Consider the following 15728-nt stretch of genomic DNA (forward strand, 5'->3'; position numbering starts at 1 on the left):
CCCAAAATTTCATCACAGGATGTGCTAGTAAGTCTTGCAACTTTTGGTGTCAAAGTGCATGCTTCTACAATCAAAGAGATTGCACAAATTTGACCTGCATGGGAGGCGTGCCAGAAAAAAGCCTTTGCAAGACTACAGTTTGCCAGTGAGCATATATACGCAAAGACCAGGCCTTTTGGAATAATGTGCTCTGGTCAGACGAATCAAAGACAGAGTTGTTTTCCCGCAGTAACGGCAGACATGTTTGGTGCAGACCAAAGACAGCTTATCAGGAGAAGCATCTCATACCAACTGTGAAGCACGGTGGTGGAAATGTTATTGGTAATGTTAAATGGTGGAAAGGTTTGGGGTTGCTTTGCTGCCTAAAGGACTGGACAGCTTGCATTCATTGATTTATCTATGAATTCTGCATCATATCAAAAAGGGCTTGAAGATAATGTGAGACCATCTGTCTGAAAGTTGAAGTTGAACCGAAAGTGGACCTTTCAACAGGATAATGATCCTAAGCACACTAGCAAATCCACCAAGGAATGGCTCAGAAAGAAGAAATGGAGGGTTATGTAATGGTCTAGTCAAAGCGATGCAAGAAAACCCTCAAACCTCTTGCAACTGAAAGAATATTGCACGGAAGAGTGGTCAAAGTTATGCAAAACGCCTACAAGATGTTATTTCTGCTAAAGGGGGCAATACTAGCTTCTGAGGCCAAGGGTGTACTTACTTTTCCACAGAAGAATATCACATCTATTGATATCCCTGTTGAATAAATGATTTGGAAAAAGCTAATTTTCCTTGTGGTTTTGTTCAAGCATATCGACTTCATTAATAGGCACGGTTTCAAAGATGATCAAATGTTTGGTTGTCCAAATATATGAAAAAAAAAGCCAACAAATTCCATAGGGTGTACTTATTTTTTCACATGACTGTATATATTAGCACCCAGTTCACACTGCCCTTCCTACATCCTCATATGACCGGTGACTAAAACAAACACCTGCGTTTCAGTAGGGAACAAGGCAGAGTGTGGTTAATAATCTGAATAATTCTATGGTTTCTATTATTTTGTAGCTTTTTATATCCAGAGATGTCTGCCTGTTTCTTTATTAGAAATCAGCACTATATATATATTTATTTTTTATTTATTTATTTATATATAAAAAATTCTGAACATACATGATGAGTCGGTAAGATTTTCTGGTTTGAATAATTGATTTGAAGTTTATCTGACTTGTCCCTGGTGTGATGCCGTAGGTGGTTGTTGTGGATCCGATAAGAAGACCTACGCGATCGGAGGATGGGCGTGGGCGTGGTGGTTCCTCACAGACATTCAAAAGTAAGCGTTATCTATTAGTAGTTTTTCTCTTTTACATGTATTTTATCTTCCTTTTATATCCCGAGCGTCTGCAGGTTTAACTCCCACACGGACATGCCGGACATGCTTGACGCTTTCAGTAATGTCTCGCATGATGCAGCTTGCTACAACCAAGCAGTGGATAAAGCTGTAAAGTTTTATGGAGCTTCCTGGACATCGGTGGTTAATTACCTTGAAGTTTACCCCATGTTGTATTGATGAAACTCGTAAGCTATGGTTACACGCTGTAGCTGCAATGGAAACGGAAATGCTACGAATGCAGCGAGACCCGTCACCTTTAGTGTAGATAGTACACAGAACCAGACCGCAAACCTTTTTGAAAATCTCAGTTGCACCTATTCAACAAAGGTCATGGAGATCGTAAGGCAAATTCCACAGTTGCTGGATTCATCAATTTCATGTCATGTTTTCATTTAATGTGAAAAATGCGTCATCGTATCGTTTGTAGATGTGAATCAGAGGAGGAGACGTGAACTTTTGTCAGTGTTTTACAGGGGCGAGTAAAATGAAAATCTTAATAATTGGAATTGAATTATAAAAAAAATTCTAGAGGAATCCGGACACGTGTTTAACCCAGTGCTTAACACGTGTCCGGATTCCTCTAGAATTGTTTTAAAATAATAAAATTCCAATTTCATTATAAATTGGATATATATAAAATCTCCTAGAACCTCTCAATTGGAGAAAATCTCTAAATTGGATAAAACCAATTTAATAAAATTTATCAGCGTTTTATGAGTAAAACGAAAATCGTAACAGTGCGACATAAATTGGAATTTAATTATAAAAAAAAAATCTGGACATTTTTTAAAATTAAATTCCAATTTATGTCGCTCTATAAAGATTTTCATTCGATTTCATTCAGCACAAGATTTTCGCATGCGTTGAAACGAAATGAAGATTATGTAGAACACGGTGACGCCAATTTGCAAAAAACAATGCAAAATGAAAACCTTAAATAAATAAATAAATAAAAGTGATTTAAGGATTTGTTTCTGATCAGGATACAAACTTAGTTCAGCTATATTTATCAGTGAAACTCTAATTAAATCTGACTTGAGTTCATTGTGACCTGAGGTCAAGCTCTAAAACGAATAAATTTGAATAAGCAGAAATAGAGTTCACATAGCTACTCAGCTGTAGGTGAGGTTAAATGTTAAACGCTTCCATAATTATCTGAATACATCTGCAAAGGATTGCAAAAAAACGCATAACTATTGGGCTATCCTTTCCTCTGTTGAATCAGTGCTAGCAGTTCTTTAAGGAATGTGGTTATGCCAAGTGGGCGGAGCTTAACGTTTCAGCTAATGCACTGGGCATGAGTGCATGCATGTTGAGTTTTAATATTTTCATTACTATAGTCTAAGAGAAAACACATTATAGCTACAGTTTATCCAAAAAAATAAAGATTGTCCAAAATGGCCTTTTCTACCTGTAGTTTCACGCATCAGTAGTTTCACCAGTCGCGTTCAAATCCGCGAGTGGAGTAGTCTCTCAGGTTAATGAGTTAGACACAGATTCGTTCCCTTGTACGTTTTGATTGTTTGCTCCAATCAATTGACCTATTGTCCGGAAATCATGAGTTCGAATTCCAGTGATGCCACAGGCGTCCGTGGCCGGGAGTCCAAGGGAGCAAAACTGGCCGTGCTCTCAGGGTGATAGAGCTGGCATACCCTCTCTCCCCTATCGTTCACAGCAACACTAGCCAATCATGGGCATCTGTGAGCTCATGCATGCAGAAAGCGGCGGATAGTGCATTCTTCCGTGTGTGTAAAAGATGCAGCTGGCGGCACGCTACCGTATTAATATCTGTCGTATGATAGTGGAGAGCTAACTGGTGAAAAGGTGCCATGTAAAAATACAATAAATCAGTTAATTGTGCAAAATAATGTCATTAATGATGGTTAATTATTTTAGTAGTTTGCAGCCCTATACTTGACTCTAGCATTAATATTATTAATAGGACATCAATCTATACTTAATATAGCATTGATATAATTAATAGGATGTCAATCTATACTTCATGTAGCATTAACATTTTTAATGGGACTATTTTATGCTATTATTGAGGTTTGTTGTTTTGGTTGTTTTATGACTAGTGAGTGCTGACAAAAATGTTGGAAGGTATAAAGGTACATGCTGTAGTCCAGCCACCTCAGCAAGTTGAAGCATTAATCAGTCCGGAAGCACATCTGACTGACACATCTGTCAGTTTAGGAAGAGCCAAACTAGGGGCCCACAAATAATGTGTATCCTGCATATTTGTATACACACAGTTTATCATCAGGTCAGCTCAGTGCTCTTACACACACACACACACACGCGCGCGCGCACACACACACACATACTGCAGTTTGTGGAAAAACAAACACTATCAGTTTTATTGCAAGGTCCCATGAAGTTCACCGTGGTTACATTCAGACAAGTGGACCAGCCTCCTAGTTCTACTCACTAAGTTAAATTAAGGGGAAAGAAACAAACTCGTGCTACGTTAATTATTGTCAAGAATATATCTAAATTAACTAGTACAGTATTTTCAATTAGTCTCATTATATTGGAGTATATTTAAAAATTCTGCTTCAGGTATTCTTTTCAATTCATTCTGGTGCCTAACTTGCTGTTTTTATGTATCGTTGATGTTTTTAATCAAATGTCGACCGAAATGATTGCTGATCCTAAGTTTATGATGTTTGTGTTCTGTTCTCTGTATGCTACATGCTAACCTTCCTTGCTCTGTGTTCAGTCTTGCCTTTGGCTAAAACGCATTCGCTGGGACCCTAAGCTTGCTGCTCGGTAAAAGAGAGCTTTGTGCAGTGGGGCACTGTGCCAGAAATACTTTTGATGGCGTGTGTGTGTGAAAGGAGACTGTTGTAAGTAACTGAAAGGCATGTGTGGAATTCCTCAGCAGATATTTGTGGGACTTCTCTCGCATGCATGTACATTACAGCGACTTCCTAAATAGAACAGCCATTACCCTGTAGCCGACGAAGACATGCATGTTTCTAGATTGGGGAAAGCCGAGCTCGTTCCCGGTTGTGAGGTCAGGGTAGTGTTCGGGAGTTCTTTCTCCCCCTCCGCCTTCCTGCCACGAAGCACCGCAATCTGCTTAGTGGCTGCTGTTAGTGTCACATTAATCTAATTTGCTGAAATGGAGGAGGAGAAGAAGCAGAGCCACTGTTTGTGTTTTCAGGCTAGAAGCTGAGCTTTGTTTCATATACATCATGGTTAATTATATTTTAATCAAAGTCATGTCCAATGAGTTCGGATTCACTTCCCTTCTGCAAGTGTAGCCAGATGTTGTGTCTTATTGAACAGAGCCTTGAAGGATAGTTGCCTTGAAAGCATACGAAGTCATGTGACCGTTCTTGTCTAATCAGACTTGCACAATAGAAGAGAGCTGGCGGATGAGAAAGCTGGGGTGGGGTGCAATTTGACACCGCTGTGGCCTTCTTATCTGGTTATGGCCTCTGGATTTTGCTTTGTCTTGTTTTGTTTGTTGTTGTTTGAGAAAATGTGATTCCTCAGATTAGGAGTCTTAAAGAGCAACTCCAGCGAATATAACAAATATTTAACAAACATAACTGTTATCTCTTATTTTGATCATTTCTGACAAAAGAATATTTTGGCATCTTCAAAAAAAATAAATAAATTAGTTGGATGTTGGCCTCGGATGCGAGTCTGAGTCTGCCCACGACTTTCCGAGCAGTCCCTGTAGCTCAGTTTTCACACGTGTAAGTAATACATTATGCAAATTGTTTGCATTGCTCTGACAGATTATTATAAACATCTGGTACCACTGTATGTACCCAAGTAAAGTTTCTTAGCTTGACAGAAATGTCCAAATGTGTGCAAAGCGTCTTTCGTGCATCCGGTTTAAGAGGAGCGTTTAAATAAATGAATGAATAAAAAATGCCCGTGAGCTTTAAATCCCACAAGTACAGCACACTAATGGCTCACATTTTAAACACGCGCCACAGCCCGTGTTCTATGCTGCATTCGATTAAAAGTCGTATCTTGTGATTTCTGACCTCCAATTAGGACAAAACAAAAAAATTCCTATTTGTAAACTCGGGACCGTCTCCTCAACCCGGAGTTCAGCCAGTGACATCAAATCAACTTGGCTGTTTAAAGTAGCAACGTAATACTTCTTTATTTTTAAATAGAAGTGTTTGCTTTAGATCAGTCAACATACCGCTATGTCCATCCATCTTCTGTCCCGCTTGTCCTACGCAGGGTGTCCGGGAGCCTGGAGCCTCTCCCAGGAGACTCTGGGCATAAGGCTGGGGACACCCTGGATGCAGTGCCAACCCATCACAGGGCACACACACACACTATGGACAATATAGAGGTGCGAAGCAGCACATGTCTTTGAACTGGGGGAGGAAACCGGGGTACCTGGAAGAAACCCCTGAAGCACAGGGAGAACATGCAAACTCTTCTCTTAAAGAGTAGGGTTATACCCCCAGTGTCCTGGCGAAATTCCCCTATTGGACCTTATCTGTCATGGCCCCTTAATAATCTCCATCTCTGAATTGGCTACATTACTCTCCTCCCCACTAATAGCTGGTGTGTGTTGGGTGTTCTGGCCCATTATGGCTGCCGTTGCATCACCTGGGTGGATGCTACACACTGGTGGTGGTTGAGAAGACTTCCCCCATACACTTTAAAGCGCTTTAAAGCCAGAAATCTGCTGCAGTTTTGTTTTGTTCAGAGCATAAACGCCGCACGCTCATTTCTACGTTTTTGAGCTGTGGAAATGATCAAAATGCACGATATATCTTGAAATATATCTTGATATAGCTTCTACCAGACAGAAAAAAAAAGGTGACCACTCCCCCAATGCTGTTCAAAGTGTTTAACAGGCGGTGTAGCAGAGAGTGTTTTAACGTGAGGGCGTGGCAACAAAAAGGCAGCTGGAGTTGCTCTTTACAGTGGTCTAGCTTTAACCTTTGACTGATTCCTGATACCCAGAACATGTCTTTCTTTAATGCGGTGATAACATTCTGCTGTCCTGTTACCCCCTTTCCCTCCCTTTTCCTCTCCGCTCACCTGCCTGCAAAGAATTTCTCTGGGAGTAATAACCGTCCTGTGTCGCTGTGAGAATATCGAAACGTCGGAGGGCGTCCCCCTGGATGTGACCGGGGTGGCTCAGGTAATCCGATCCAGTCCAAGCAAACAATTAAAAAAAAAAAAAAAACAAACACAGAAAAAAACCCCAGACAAACAAATCCACTGGACTGAACGACAACAGCAGGGGCAGCTGGAGGCAAAATAAACAGTGGCAGCAGAAAGCTGGTCTGGAAATCTGTTTTCTCATGCGCATGTTTTTCTGCTTCCTCTGGTCTGGGCGTACACACACCGTTACCTACGCAGCGCTGCTTTTATGGTTTTCTTCTGTTTGTGAAGGGGAAAGAGAGTCAGCTGTCACCAACACACTCTTGGCTTTTCTACACCATCATGCTTTTAAAGAATTCCACGTGCACTGTCTAAATTTATATACAAACAACACTGATATTAATTCTGTTTGTTTTGAAAGATTTCTTCATGTATAAAGTCATATTGTGTAATTTTATTCATTTGCTGAGCTGAGGCTGAGCATTTTATTACAGCTTTAAAAGTCAGTGCACGTGGATCACATGTCTGGAGTGAATGTTTTTTTTTTGTTGTTGTTGTGGTTTTTTTGTATGTATGTTTTTGTTTTGGTTTTTTAGTTTTTTGTCGTTTTTTTTAACTTGTCCTCCCATATCTATTGTTCTTCCCTTCTTTCTTCTTCCATTCCTTTCCGTAGACCGTCAGCCCAATTTTTTTGGTTTGTTCTTTCCTTTCTTTGCGTCTCCCACAGGATAACACTAGAGATTATGACCCTGCAGCCCAAGTGTGAGGATGTTGAGACAGCGGAGGGGGTAGCGCTTACAGTCACAGGGGTGGCACAGGTAAACCCAGAGCACCTCCTCTTTTTTAACAGGTTTCTTTTTCCCCCTGTTTTGGCTTTCAACCTGTCCAGTTTTCTAGCTCCAGTGCCAGACTTATTCACTCAAGCATCAGCAACTTTAAAAAAAATATTATTTTTCATTCTTGGTTTCTGATTGGTCAATAACTCATACTATTTTGAGTACTGACTGGATTGAATATAGAGTGAAATGTTTAAAAAAAACAACAACAACATTTTATTACAAGCTCACCAGCCTTAGCCAAGCATGTAGCCATTGTGGCCTAAATCATGTGCATTAATCTGATTAACTGATCAGTAGATCAACTTTATTTAAAGCATGGCTTACTGATGATTATAACTATATAAATCAATGTGGAAGAGAACACCACCAAAATTTTGATCAATAACATTGAATAAAATATTACAGCGTCAGTGATATTTCTTTATTTATAAAGTGATTGATTTCTTGCCTTAACTAAAGGCTGGGCTTTGGACTGGATTTCATAGTGCAGTCTACTTGCAGTAGGAATTATTTTAAGGATGCTGAAAATCAGAAATCTTGAAGAGGAAAAAAAAAAAGAGCTCTGGGGCAAGGAAAGAAGGTTGCCTGTGCATCACTGGATTTTAATTTCTTTATTCCTTTTATTTCTGTCAAGTCTTGGCGCATGCTGATTTGTTCCAGCGGAGGTTTTGCTGTACTTTTTAATGAACCAAATTTTCAACAGACACCTAGTCGGGTCTGCTTCAACAAATTTGCATCTCATTTCATTGTCAAAAGAAATGGCACACTCCAGGAGACTTGACAAAGCTACACGAGCGCTTCCAGACTCCTGTGCTTGACCCTGTGCTTTGGACCATTTTAGCTCTGCGGTTTACATTTTTCACCTCCGTAAAACACGTTTTGATGATAATGATAAACTAGTCAGAACAAACAGTATGAGTACAGGGTGATGAGTATAGCTGCAAGCAGTGATTATGGGGTCAAGCACCGTGTGGTAATGCAGACATTATTTCTCGATCTTTATCTCGGTCCTGATGATGTGACCAAAAAAAAGAGGAAAAGTTACAATTCAAGATGGCGGTCGTTGAACCAATTCTACCCAAAACTGTAAACTAAAGGAATGTGGAATTGTGATTCTCTGACGAGTTGCAGTGTCTTGGACAGTGGAACGATTGGCAAGAAGACTTTTAGGACCATGCCGAATCTGTATAGTGGATTTAAAAAAAATGATAAATAAATGTGACTGGTTCTGTGAACTACCATTACATGAATAATAAGACAAAGAAGAAAAAAAGAGAAAACAATCATCTTCTGTGCCTGGGCCCTTAACAACGTCGAGAACAAATAAGGAAAGACATGTGCTTACATGTGTTAAGTCCATTAACGATAAAGTAGGATTGTGAATATGCTGCTGCATCATCAGTTAATGTTTGTTAATGTTGATGATATGAATATGTAGTGTTACCATATATACCCAGTGATGTGATAAAACTGGGCAATAATCATCAATAACAGTCACTTTAAAGTGACGTTTCAGCGAGCAAGGCTGACTCATTTAGCAAACACATTTTCCATCAATTCCTCCCCTTTTTATTTATTTATTTAAACCCTCTTGTATCCTGTAATATCATTCGTGGGAGGAGCCAAGAAGCAAGGAAAGGAAATGATGAAACACTCGAGTTAAGCACTCGTAGGCTTTCTAACATACCCTAAGGGCAGAATGAAGTGGATCTAGGACAGGAAGTGCTTGCACTATGAGTCCCTATCTTACCGATTTCATACACAATTGCCAAACACAGTGGGCCCGTTTCTTTTCTCTACATCACATTATCTCATGGGTGTGTTGTTTCAGGTCCGCCTCAGGACCAGACAATTTGTAAGCTCAAAAACATTCCAATTTCTTCCCCATTTAAAAAATTCTAGCAATACTGCAGCAGACACAGATGAGCTCTGCCAATAAGAAGACCAACATTATTTTTTTTTTTCTCGTTCTATTACACTTTATTATTTAACCTGACTTTTTTTTTTTTCCTGTTCCCTCACATTTCTTTTATGCATTTTGCCCTTTCGTTTTGTTTGATCCTGTTGTGAGAGTGACGTGTGTTTGCACATGATGAGGGTGGAGGGTTGTATTGTTCCAGATGCATGCAGCTGTGATTTGAATGTCTGCCTGAGCCGTGCTCCCTCTGTAGGCTGAAGTTGGATCCACACGAACGAACGACCCCGGAAGAAACTGAAATGACTCCCTATAAGACATTTTGAAAGAATGAACGTATTCAGACTCTTTCTTTTTTTTTTCTTCAATTCTAATTTGGACCACCACTGTTATACGACATGATTATACTGTCTGAATCAATTTAATCAGGCAAACTGAGAAATCATATCAACACCCTGTGTAATACTGGGAGTCATTTGGGACTCTGTATTTGATCTTGCATGTTTCCACCACCCACGTTTGCACCATCAGTTCAAAAACACTAAAAAAAAAAAAATGATAATAATAATTTTTTTTTAGTGGCTGCTCACTCTTTTCCACGTTCACCTCGATGTAAGTGTACGGCTGCAGGATGCTGATCTGAGGCCGGAAAGTTGTGAGCTGGCTTACGTAATTACAAACCGGATCAACTGGTCTCAGATCAGTGCACAAGGGAAGCTCCTGCCTGAAGCCAGACGTTTTGTTAGCACACCTACTTTTTATCTGTATCTGTCTGAAGAACCAGCTCACTCTCTTCCCATTTCACAGCAGCGGAAATCAGTATATAGCATTGTTATATAAGCTTAGAAATTCAGTTCCGTTTACAAGGCAACACCAAAACAGTTTATATCTGTTTATATAGTGTTGGTTTATCCTACAGCATTACTCCAGTGTTTCTTCAAACTAATCTCCAATATAACGCATCTTGAGTATGTGTGCGATTACCACAGACAAAAGTTCTGAGGTTTCCTGTAATGAGAAAAGAACAGAAACCCCATTATAAAACAAACTTAAAGTTAAAAGGGCAGTTGTGGTGTAAATACGAAACATTATTATTACCAGTATTTATGTTGAATGCTTTATTGATTTCTTGAGCCTTGGGTGTTTGCTCTAAATCTGTATAATTTGTCCTTTTACAGAGAACTATTTCTAGGATTGGAAGAATTTGTGGCCTCTGGAACATAAACCCTCCTGATGGGCCGATCTAGTGGCCCATGGTCACCAGCTGCAGCTTTATATGTTTTCCTGTCTATCAAACAGTTGGTGTGACTTGGTGGCTGGGTCGGGGACTGTGAACTTCGGCTCGCTCGTATGGTATAAGGCATCAGCTTTGGTGTACTTGCCATCTTGTTGGTATGATGCAATTAAATTAATAACTGCATATCCATCGAGCTACCTTTTTAAACATTCCTCTTGACGAGTGAACATGGTGAGAAGCTGGAATGGTGGATGGGGTATTGGCCTGACCAAACATTCATGGTGCCATTTGGCTGTAAAGAAAATTTTCCACTCATCCATCTCACAGATCTGGGTATGGTTGTTTTGCAAGTTCATTTTGATGCAGAGGTGTGACGGAGACCAAAGGCATAAAACATGGCTGTGAAACCTAACGTAATTCAAGTAATTCTCCTCTGTATTCAATGCAAAAGTCAAAGTCTGTCACCATTCTTCTCGACAAATATAAACTAGCACTGGCTGGAGGTGTGGATGGATGATTAAACCTCGGGCTAAAAGCCTTATCGATCCACTTCCCTATACACCTTATATTGTAACACAGAAGTAATCTCATATTTAAATTTTTTTTTTTTTTTTTTTTGTGAAAGACTTCCGGTTCGATTCAGAAGCATTTACTTGTAAATGAAGTAAAGTAATAAAAGTATGGTGAGTTATTGCTGTTATTTGTTATGATGCTGCCATTATTATTATTATTATTATTATTATGATGATGATGATGATGATGATGGGGAATACATGAACTGCCCACTCATGTCTACAGTCACTCAGGTTTCATTAACTGAATAACTCGCAGTACTTTGACTTTTGATTCTTAAGGACAGAACATGTTTTTTGTCCTTTAAACTCAAGTAGAAACATGAATAGAAAACCGTTTACTTTTATTCAGGTACAAGATTTTTTATTAAATTTTTTTTTTTGCGTTTTTGTTAGCTGCAAACTATGAGCGTAGCTATCTGACTATGCAAACAGATGTAGCTAATGTTAGCTTGTTAGCTAGCCAGTCTCATGGTTATATCAAAGAATTAAAAAAAAACATTGACTGAATCCATAACTATTAACGTTGACCGTGAGACGTTAAACGGTTAAACGGCAGTGTCTGTAGATGTTGTGATGAATACAGAACTGTCAGCTGAAATAACCTCTTGCAAAGTCCACCAGAACGTTGAGGATAAGTGGATAGCAGCAGTTTCCTTGACAAATATGGGACACACAGGAGCATGGTGATGGGTCCATGGCACAGTACCAGGCAAGATGGTGTGGAAATACTCTTAATTTCATGTTCTCTAGCAGGATAGTAATGAAGGTGAGTCAGACTAGAAAGTCAGTATGGCAGGCCAGTGGATTTAAAGTTAGCCTTTGCTGAAACGCTGTGATCAGAGCGCACTCATTCCAGCATTGTGAGGACTTGGAAATTCTCTGTTCGCTTTGTGTCGTTTCTGTGTGGTTCTGTTTTGTTTCCCAATTTGCATTATATAGTCACATTTTTAAACTTTTTTTTTTTTAAATTATTTTTATTTTATTTTATTTCCTCTTTTAAAGAAATTTAACAACTGCCCTTAGGCTTGAATTATAAATGTGTTTTCAAATCAACAGGTTTTCTGTTCTGTCCTCAATACAGGGACACTCCAGTTCTTGTCCATGATTAGTTTAAATGTAGCAGATGTGTTGAACTTACAATTATTCCTCACATAGTCCTCAGTTTGGCTAAAAGAGAAGGAGTGGACTTTATATACAGTGGTGATTGTATTTTTGTACACAGTTTGAACTTTTAGAACAATTTGAGTATTGTGTATGTTTTAAACTGTAAATTTCTCTGTTTTTTAGGCTGTCCTTTTAAATATATATTTATTTATTTATCTATTTTATTTGTTGGAGTGTGACGGCATGAACAGAAATATGTCCTTGTCTATTTTTCCGATGTGTGTGTGTGTACACGATGCTTTCAGGTCAAAGTAATGACGGACCATGAGCTACTATCTCTTGCCTGTGAACAGTTCCTGGGTAAATCAGTGAGCGAAATTAAGGGAGTCATCCTGCAGACACTGGAGGGTCATCTGCGCTCCATTCTGGGTATGTCAGCCCTGTTTACTTCTTGTGTTTACAGCCTTGTAAATATCATAGTCATATGCAGTCACAGTATATCGCTACATACAGTTTATCACAGTGATATATTGAGACCAGCATTAGCACGAACGTTCATGTAAATCAAAACGTGGACTCCAAAGTTGTGCACTGTGGTCTAAGATGGCGCCATGTTGTCCGGAGATGTAAATGAGTGCGAGATTGTATCGTGTCCTTCAACTAAGAGAACATGTTCCTGCTCTCTAGATGAGAGAGACGGTCTTTCTTCCTCTCTCTCTTGCATTACTTTTGAAAAGAAGCAATGGCATCATGACTGACCTCCTCAGTCCTGTGTTTCTAGGCACTCTGACAGTGGAGCAGATTTACCAGGACCGAGATCAGTTTGCCAGCCTGGTGAGGGAGGTGGCCGCTCCTGATGTGGGTAGGATGGGTATTGAGATTCTCAGCTTCACTATTAAGGTGAGCAGTTTGTAGCCAGGTCCTGTGTATTCTGTAGTTCGAGAACTGTGCGTTGCATTGAAAGAATATAATATGTAATCCTGACCCTCCAGAAATTGGGGAAAACGCTATGAATGAAATACAGTGGAATGCGATTTATTGTCTTTGTGCAAAGAAAACAGTACAAGCACAACGAAAGGTTTTCTATTGTATTTACTTTGTCTTTTGGCCTGATGAACATTTAGGGTCATGTGTGTAGTATTTTGTTGCGTACTCTCTTTAAAACATTATAAATCATGACTGAGGCTTTAAGCGCGTATAATTAGGGGTTTCCTCGCATTTATGCTGCTTCATTAACATATCTGCTCAGAAACCCGACACATGTATGGGTAGGAAAAAATAAATTGACAAGCAATCAGGATATAGAGTATTTAGGTGTTCTAGTCTGCATTGGTAGTGGATTATATCTTTGAATTTTGATTCTCAAAGCCACCTATGCCAGCCTATATATGAATTATGTATGGTATTGATTTTTGGTGTGTGTGTCATCTCTCCTAATAGGATGTCTATGATAAAGTGGATTATCTGAGCTCGTTGGGGAAGACCCAGACGGCGGCTGTGCAGAGAGACGCAGACATTGGAGTAGCGGAGGCGGAGAGAGATGCTGGAATCAGGGTGTGTACGTGGTGGTTAAAATCAATTTGTTTACATCGATTTTTGTCTGCACGTCTGCTCATTCTTGCTTCCTCTCTCCTTCTCTTCTCTACAGGAAGCAGAATGCAAGAAGGAAATGATGGACATTAAGTTCCAGGCAGACACTAAAATGGCCGACTCAAAGCGAGAGCTGGAGATGCAGAAAGCTGCTTTCAACCAGGAAGTCAATACAAAGGTATTGACGGATAGGACGAGTAGTTGGGTAAAAAATCCGAAGATGGGAAATTTAACGCCCGATTCATGCTGTTGGTAGGTAGCTTAAACTGTGCATTGCGGGAACTACGCAATATAAACAGGGTCTCACATTTAGATGCAAAATGTTGCACTCACATACCCCAGACCGAAATATCTATCCATGTTAGAGATGTGTAGCGCAGACCTTGGGAGTAAATTGAACAATCCAAAAGCATTGTGCATCATTTACTAAAATTTTCCATCAAACCTGAAAACAAACATAAAACAAGGAAGGTGTTCTGTATAAGCAATGCGGTTGCTATAGCCAGGCCTTTGGGATATTTGCTGTTGAGGCAGGGAATTCAGTGGGGAGACTCAAACTTAGCTTTACCAGATGTAGCGAGATCAGAATCTCCACCACTGCGGTGCCTGGGGACTGTAATATTTAAAGTGCATCCATTATCTAAAGTGCATCCTTTCCCTCTCTTTCAGAAAGCCGAGGCTCAGCTGGCATACGAGCTGCAGGCAGCTAAGGAGCAGCAGAAGATCCGTTTAGAGGAGATCGAGATCGAGGTGGTGCAGAGAAAGAAACAGATCACCATCGAGGAGAAAGAAATTATCCGGACAGACAAAGAGCTGATCGCCATGGTGAAGAGGCCTGCCGAGGCCGAGGCCTACAAGATGCAGCAGCTGGCTGAAGGACACAAGTATGTCGAGACTCGAGAGCGAGAAATAGTGCGGTAGAAAGAACCAACACAAACTATATGTACAGTTCAGAAAGTTTGAGGCATTGTAATGTAGAAAAGTCTCAAGGTCAAGAGCAAGATTCTACCTTTTTTTTTTTTTTTTTTTTTCTAACAGGGTGAAGAAGGTGCTGACTGCACAGGCTGAAGCAGAGAAGATCAAGAAGATTGGAGAGGCTGAAGCAGCCTCCATTGAAGCTGTGGGCAAAGCTGAAGCAGAGAAGATGAAGCTAAAAGCTGAAGCTTACCAGCAGTATGGAGAGGCAGCGAAAACTGCACTGGTCCTAGAGGCACTGCCCAAGGTATAGATGAATAGATAAATATATATGATTAAATATTTCATGTTTAATTGTTTATAGCTGTGATCAGTACGATATTGGATTCTGTTTTGCTTCTGGATGCTGTGGACTCCTTTTAAGTGTATAAAGTGGAAGTTTGAATTGAAATAGCTGTAAAGTAGTAGAAACTACTGACCCTCACAGGAAGTGCATGTCTGCTTTAGCTCTCCCAGGATGCCTAGCTGGTGTGTGATGAGAGAAGAACTATCTGAGTGGAAATGATTAGGGATTTATTTATTTGTTTATTTAATCCCAGAAATACCCATCATGTTCAGATTTAGGATCAAACAGATTAACCAACCGGTGAGATGTCTTTGCACAGATTGCTGGAAAGGTGGCGGCTCCCTTGGGCAAGACCAACGAGATTATCATTCTGAGTGGCGAGGGCAACCGCGTGACCGGTGAAGTGAGTCGTCTCTTGGCCGAACTGCCGGTTACAGTTAACGCCCTCACAGGAGTCGACCTCTCAAAGGTAAAACACACTGACATCATAGATATCAGTGCAACACACTACAAGAAAGAATGAATTAAATTTAATTTACATCGACCACCTATAATGACCTTGGGAGGAATAGAATGCTGCAGGGATGGTTTTAATTTTTTTAATTTTTTTATTTATTTATTTTTTTGTAGGCCAACCTAGAAAAAGTTCCCTCCACAAAAATTCAGTAGGATTTTTCCATTTGCTTTTAGACTATTGCAGAAAATAAGCTCTGTGACCAACAA

The 15728-nt window shown here is 39.9% G+C and overlaps 1 protein-coding gene across 2 annotated transcripts in view; it reads left to right on the forward strand.

The window, feature by feature from the left end:
- Positions 1-15728, forward strand: part of flot2a (flotillin 2a) — a 35636-nt gene that overhangs the window by 18687 nt on the left and 1221 nt on the right. The window contains exons 2-10 of one of the 2 annotated variants that reach the window (XM_017460060.3): positions 1249-1330; positions 6431-6521; positions 12460-12583; positions 12936-13054; positions 13595-13708; positions 13803-13922; positions 14414-14628; positions 14783-14966; positions 15325-15474. In XM_017460060.3, coding sequence (XP_017315549.1) covers positions 1249-1330; positions 6431-6521; positions 12460-12583; positions 12936-13054; positions 13595-13708; positions 13803-13922; positions 14414-14628; positions 14783-14966; positions 15325-15474 — 1199 coding nt within the window. Of the gene's footprint in view, positions 1-1248; positions 1331-6430; positions 6522-7211; positions 7303-12459; positions 12584-12935; positions 13055-13594; positions 13709-13802; positions 13923-14413; positions 14629-14782; positions 14967-15324; positions 15475-15728 lie in introns of both variants that reach the window. The other variant, XM_017460059.3, reaches the window with a different exon arrangement.

This window comes from Ictalurus punctatus, chromosome 28 (genome assembly GCF_001660625.3).
Source record: "Ictalurus punctatus breed USDA103 chromosome 28, Coco_2.0, whole genome shotgun sequence".
NCBI classification, from domain to species: Eukaryota; Metazoa; Chordata; class Actinopteri; order Siluriformes; family Ictaluridae; genus Ictalurus; species Ictalurus punctatus.